General features: G+C 35.2%; 2 protein-coding genes across 2 annotated transcripts; both read right to left on the bottom strand.

Annotated features, from left to right (window-relative positions):
- Positions 1–1,867: 1,867 nt before the first annotated feature.
- On the bottom strand, positions 1,868–2,735 carry LOC109244577 (bypass of stop codon protein 1-like). Its single transcript, XM_019411687.1, has one exon. It carries the CDS (start codon positions 2,654–2,656, stop codon positions 2,012–2,014), a length of 645 nt encoding a protein of 214 aa, XP_019267232.1. The 5' UTR covers positions 2,657–2,735; the 3' UTR covers positions 1,868–2,011.
- A 1,494-nt stretch (positions 2,736–4,229) lies between these two features.
- Positions 4,230–4,784, bottom strand: LOC109244574. The gene has a single exon (XM_019411685.1). The coding sequence runs from the start codon at positions 4,782–4,784 to the stop codon at positions 4,230–4,232; it is 555 nt and encodes a 184-aa protein (XP_019267230.1).
- Positions 4,785–7,244: the final 2,460 nt, after the last annotated feature.

Raw genomic sequence — 7,244 nt, 5'->3', positions numbered from 1 at the left:
CCAAAAAAAATCATTTTACATGGTTATTAGTTTTTGGTGTAATCTTTGGTTAATTTCATTTAGGGTCCAGGTCACTGAACTATACTCATTACAACTTTATAACCTGTTTGGCCTAGCTTCTCCAATCCTAGAAACACTTTTTTTGAAAAAAAAATATTTTTTTTTCAAAGTTGAAGTGCTTGGCCAACCTTTTGGAAGGAAAAAGTGCTTTTGAGGAGAAACTGAACCAGTTTTGGTGAAGTAGAAAAAAGTAGCTTATCTCCAAAAACACTTTTGAGAAAAACACACTTAGAATCAGTTTTAAAAGCTTGGCCAAACACTAATTGCTGCTCAGAAGTGCTTTTCAAATTAATTATCAAAACACAAACTGCTTTTCACCTAAAGTACTTTTGAGAAAAAACACTTCTCAAAATAAGCTGATTTTTGCAGCTTGGCCAAATATGCTATTAGTCATTATAATAGTAAAATCACAATATTATCTTTTGTCATACTAATAGCCTCTTTGGCCGAGTTTCTCCAAGCCAATTGCACTTCTTTTTTTTTTCCCAAAGTTGAAGTGTTTGGCCAAGCTTTTAGAGGAAAAAAAATACTTTTGAATAGAAGCAGAAACAATTTTGGAGAATTCAAAAGTATTTTTTTGAAAAGTACTTTTGAGAAAAATACACTTAGAAGTAGTTTTTAAAAGTTTGGCCAAACACTAATTGCTACTCAGAAGTGCTTTTCAAATTAATTAGCCAAAAACAAACTGTTTCTCACTAAAAGTACTTTTGAAAAAAAATACTTTTGAGAAATAGCATTTTTCAAAATAAGCTATTTTTGCAGCTTGACCGAACAAGCTATAAGGTAACTGAACTACGTCGGAGCAGGGGCGGATGCACCTTGGTGTAAGCGGTGTCATCCGACACCGCTTCGCGGAAAAATTCACTAAACATATGAAAATTATTAAGATGTGCAAAGTATATCTTGTTATATAAGATAAAATACACTAATTGGCAGAGAGATTTCGCTAGCTCTCTTGGTCAAGCGTTCCTAATTCTTTTGGATAGGTCCTGGGTTCGAAACTTCGGCAGCATCTATTAAACCGAGTAAACTTTTTTATGCGTTTTCTGCTTAAAAATTTGTGTTCCATTAAGAATATTTTTCCTCCAAGTATGTTTCATGGTACGTTTTCTTTCTATCTTTTTCTTAGGGGACGATGAAGTTGGTCCAAATCAATTTGCAAATCAAATAATGAAAGTTTTTAAGTGATTGTTTAGTGTTATATATAGAAAATTTAGTATTAGTTTTAATAAGGATATTCTAAATACATTTCAAAAAACGAAAACTTGTCTAGTGGGTTTGTAGTACTCCAATATACTTGAATTCATTTTTTAATCAGATTCAAATTTGTATTATTTTAATGTGTATCATTACAGTAATTCGTTTATTTGTTTATTTTTTAAATGCGGCACCACTTGTAAAAACTTTTGCCTGCGTCGGAGTCTATGTCTCATCCGAGAAACATTGACACGTATGCCGAATGCGCCTCCGCCTATGTTGACAAGTGATTTTATTTTGTGTCTCACACAACTTACACTAATTGTGTGAGACCTCTTTTTATCTCACATATTTGTGGACCCATTTCTTACACATCTGGGTCCACAAAATCCTGGGACCACACAATTGTGAGACAAAAAAGAGGCTCAGTTGTGTGAGACACAAAATAAAATTTTTCTATGTTGACAAACATTCACACTGGTACTTTCTTTTATTCTCTCGAGGAAATTCCTAGGAAAAAGAATTTTGCCTAAACTGGATTGATGTGAAAAATTCATGGCACTCGAGAAAAGGAAAAAGAAAAAAGGCACCAGTGATTGAAAATAGCACATTAAAAGATCAAACACTATTAATTATATTGTTCCTTCATTAATTCCACGTGTAGATTAAAAGATTATTCATCGCCAAATCTTTTCATGATTACAGCCCAAAGTACAACATATAGAAGTGGAATGATAATAAACTCTTGAAATATTTAACTGCTTTGGCCAGTAATCTTATCAAGGCAATCACTAGCAATCCCTTGTGCCCAATTGTCAAATTTCTTGAACTCAGGATCAAATCCATATATAGAAGTAGCACATTCATTGCAAGTATCAATGTTTGTTGACATGGCACTAACATCCACATTCGCTTTGTACATATTTCCTGCTTTCACATCTTCCTCAGTCCTCTTCATTGCATCCTTTGCATCTTCAAACACAGACTTGCATGTCTCAAGACAATCCTTAGCATAAATGTCTGTGTTTGGTTCAGCCAAACGTTTGTCAATCACTTTGCTAATAAATTCGTCGGTCTTGGACATTGTTGCGTCCATGATAGCTTTTACAAATATCGAGACATCCCCCGTTGAGACAACGGGGATGTTTTTTGGAATTTCAAAAGTTGTTGCAGAGGTTACAGAGGCAGTTAGGATTGACAATGAAGAGGCCGAGGTCGAGGCAGAGGCAGAGACAGAAGATGAGGCCGTGGTCGAGGATGAGGACGAGGACGAGGACGAAGACTGTTGTGGGGAAAGGGCAGGTGATGGAGTGGGGTAATTTTTGTATGCCTTAGAGGGGAGGGTTGTAAGGAAGAAAGAAATGGCGAAGACAAGAAATATTTGGGTACAAAAGGCCATTGTCTTTCTTTTATAATTTAGAAGAGAAACTAAGAAGATGAAAAAGACAATGGAGAATAGAAAGTGGTGGAAATTTGAGATTCATTCGGTTGATTTTATACATAAAATCGAGTTTTAGCTTCATTGGCTATGCTAAAATATAGATTTTTAAGTGCATATTCACCAGCATTTGATAACTTCTTTTTAAAGATTCTAGTTCTCTAATTTATTATTGAAGGATATAATTTTTTGGCCCCACAAACTCACCCACCCACACAACGTTGAATTAAATTACGGAATATTTTGTGTATTAGACTGTTCTTTTACTATAGATAAATTAAAAAAAATTAAACAAACACTTAAATTTTTATGAATGGGGTTATATTATATTAATACTAACATTGTCAAAGTTATTACAAATCATATTAATGCCTCTTCGGGCATTTTCATTGCCAAGTTCAATCAGCCTAGTACACGCGTTATCCGTAATTAGTTTAACAAAATATTTGCACTGTAATTAATATTGATCGGTAAAATTAATTAGAATTTGATATTTTATGTTATGAAGAAGTTATACTGGGATAACTTTTGTGTAAATAACACGATATCTACCATTTGAAACTTTATATTATTTTATTAAAGTGACCTAATAAATTTCTAAATTTAGACATCTTAAGAAAGACAACGTAGATCTTTAAGAAAGAAAAATGGTACTATAAGCTAAGACTTGAGTGACAAATCAAAGATACTTCCACTTGTGGCAATATTGTTTTAGCTTCATATAAAAGCATACGTTGAGATTTTTTTATCTTTCCAAAATAAGGTTAATTATCTTCTATTAACTATAGTATACAATAAAGAAAAGGTGTTTGTTGGCATACCATTTCTGGACGTGGCCATATGGAAATGGAGATCGTCCATTGTTTATTTTTTCTAGCCTTATATGTAGATTATATATTGATTAACACATATTATACATATATATTATATTTCCATGGCTATTTTAAGTTTAAGCAGTTGGGTGGGCGGCTATTTGGGTTAATTTTTCAAAAAATTACTGCATATAATCATCAATATAAAATACGATTAGTACCTGAAAAGTAACCAATTATGACACGTTAAAAAAAACATGCTAAGAATATAAAAATTTATTTATAATTATTAATGTATATAAATTAAATCCTTCCAAAATATGGAATGCATGACGTGTAAATAATCTAACACCAATTTTGAATTCCAAATTGCTAAAACATATATTTGAGAAATTATTAATCAAAGAAGAAATTAAATTACAGCAAAATTGTTACCAATAGTACTGTTATTAGCTAGCCAATAGTCATGACCAATTCTTTCCCCTGAATTCCAAACCCAACACGTTATTAACAATTACATAAAACAAAATTAGCCAGTTTATTAATTAATTACATTCCACCCAAACCACCTGAATCCCCAGCTATAAAAAACAACCATATAAACTTTGTATCTTTATGAATTAATAGTCTTATAAGTAGCAATTTAACTTGTATGCACTGATATATAAAAACTTTTTTACACTATCAATACATATAAGTTAAATCCGTTAATATTTAATAATTTAACTGCTAAAGCCAACAATTTTTTCCAAGGCATCTTCAGTAATTTTCCCTGCCCAATCATCAAATGACACGAATTCTTGATCATCACCATATATCTCCTTAATACAATCCATACAAGTCTCTAAATCAGTAGTCAAAGCACTAAGATCAACATTAGCACTGTAATAAGATCCTCTATTAACATCTTCAATGGTTTTTTTCATTGCATCAACTGCATTCTCGTACACTTCTTTGCATACCAAAAGACAATCTTTAGCAAAAGGATCAGCTGCTGGATCAGACAATCGTTTTTCGACAACGCTGTCAATGAAATCTTCTGTCTTAGACACTGTTTTTTCCATTAAGGAATCAACATAATGGTTTACAGATTCTTTGTTTCCAAGTGAAACTTGATCGTTTGTTGGAATTTCAAGATTTTGTGTGGATGGTAAAGAAGATGGTGATCCATTTGGTGATGAAGAAATGTAAGAAATGGGGGTAGGGGTAGCTATGTTGAGTTGAAAAACAAGAAAAGAAAGGGAAATGAGAAGCAAGATTTGGTTATGTAGAGCCATTCTTTTAATTTCCCTTTTTCTTCTATTTTTATTGATTTTTCAAGGAAGAAAAGGGAAAATTTGATAATGGTGTTTTATTATGAGGAAGATGAAATGCTTTAAGTAGGGTTGTATTTATATTGTAAAGGGAGTGAGAAGTTTACTTGGCGATCCAAGAAAATAGAATGTCTAAAGGAGAATATTTGTCTCTTTGTAATACAAGTGTATGTAATAGGTCAAGGTGTTGTTACAATTTTCAATCTGTTTGTTACTATAAATTACATGGCTAGTACGCTTTCTCTAGTAAAAGGAATTTTACTATTCCTTTTTTTGATTGTCTAGAAATAGAAACTTCTTTTATCCATTTAATTGTTGGGTGTTATGGATATACAACCGTATTGACGGTATAAAATATGTTGGCAAAATCAGGTTAAAATATTAGTACGTGTAAAACTTTTTTACACTATAATTAAAAAGTGAACAAATAGCTGTATAAAATAGCCTAACTTGGTAACTTGTGGCTAGAATTCATTGTTTAGCACATTATTCACCTTGCATTTTATACGCTTTAATGATAAACTACATTTTATTTGCGCGGTAATAAGGTCCATTTTATGTGTAGGTGAATTGGAGATGAAAGTAAAGGAAAAAGGAAGCCTTCAAGTCGAAAGCGTGCGTGGGAGCAGTGAATGAGAGGACCTGGCAACGCCAGGCTTGAAGCTGGAAATATCCCTGGCGACGCCAGGCTGGTACTTGGCGAGAGGCTGGCGAGGCAAGGCAAAGGCCAAGCATAACTAGGCGTTAGACCTGGCGACGCCAGGCCTGGGGCCAGGTCCACCAGGCGTTATGCCTGGCGATGCCAGGCCTGGGGCGAGATCCAGTCCGAATTTTAAAAACTTAGTTCGTTTCCCGGCTTGACTAGGATTTGACCTACACGTTTAGGTCTAGTCCTAAACATATAAATAGACCTAAAAACGCCACTTTGAAGGACTTTTGCAACCGGAGGCAAGGATAGCTCGTGGAACACCTGTTGGGAGTTAGAATCATCGATTTCTACATCCCTTTATCCTTACTTTGTAATTCAGTTATGCAAAATACTTTGGATATTGTTACTATGAGTATGAGTAGCTAAACTCCTAATCTAGGGTTTTGATGGAACCTGTTGGAGGATGATTTTCTTGTTACGTTAATATAGATTCGCCATAGTATTCTCTCTATTTGTTCAACTATATGCTTATTGCTGTTGACTGAAGGGCCCTCAATTAACTGTGCCTATTTATGTGACGACCCAAAGGGTCATCACCTGTTTTCTTACTCATCCCGTGCTTCCGAGGCCTCGAAAACTTCATTTAGGGTTGCCTCGATTTGTGCGCACAGTCCGGGCGCGTAGCCGGAAAAGCTTAAATATGAATTCTGTGTGAAAAATGCTAAATTTTGATATTAATATGAATATATTTGACTTCGGTCAACATTTTTTGGTAAACGGACCCGGATCCGTGATTGACGGCCCCGGAGGGTCCGTAGAAAAATATGGGACTCGGGCATATGCCCGGAGTCGAATTCCGAGGTCTAGAGCCCGAGAAATGAATTTTTCTGTGAAATTGTTTTTATGAAATTACTAAGGAAATTGGAAATGAAATTTGATTAAAAGAGTGTGGTATCGGGCTCGTATTTTGGTTCCGACGCCCGATACAAGTCTTATATATGGTTTAAGCGCTTTCTGTAAAATTTGGTTGAAAACGGACGTCGTTTGACGTGTTTCGGACTTGAAATGGAAATTTGATGCTTTATGAAAATTTCAAAGAAAAACATTAGTTTTGAGGCTTGATTCGATGTATATGATGTTATTTTGGCGATTTGATCACACGGATAAGTCCGTAGGATGTTTTAAGGTTGTGTGCATAATTGGTTTGGAGCCCCGAGGGTTCGGGTGAGTTTTGGATAGGTGTCGGATTGCATTTCTCATTCTTTTTGAAAAATCTGGTATTTCTCAGTCCTGGTGTTTTCGCATTTGCGAAGAAATACTTGCAAATGCGAGTTCGCAAATGCGGCTCCCTGATCGCAAATGCGAGGAAAGGGAGGTGCGGTATGGGATCGCAAATGCGAAGGATAACTTCGCAAATGCGAAGGGCTAGGGATCGCAAATGCGTGGCCCTTTTCGCAAATGCGAAAGTCCCCCTCATGGCCTGGCTTCGCAAATGCGAAGCTGTGCTCGCAATTCCCAAAACTGGGCAGTCGCAAATGCGACTTGCATGGTCTTAAATGCGAACCCTTTATAGTTGGAGGGAGTTCGCAAATGCGAACTAAGGTTCGCAATTCCCAAGTTAGCAGGCCAGGGTTCGCAATTGCGAACCCCAGTTCGCAATTCCCATATCCGAGGCCCAGCAAATTTTATACTTAGCCGAATTTTCATCACTTTTCACCATTCTTTCAAAACCCAAACACCATAGGCGATTTTTCAAGAACAATCTTCATCCCAAA

This window comes from Nicotiana attenuata, unplaced genomic scaffold, assembly GCF_001879085.1.
Source record: "Nicotiana attenuata strain UT unplaced genomic scaffold, NIATTr2, whole genome shotgun sequence".
Lineage (NCBI taxonomy): Eukaryota > Viridiplantae > Streptophyta > Magnoliopsida > Solanales > Solanaceae > Nicotiana > Nicotiana attenuata.
The sequence above is the reverse complement of the archived record's forward strand: the minus strand, read 5'-3'. Positions and strand labels throughout refer to the sequence as shown.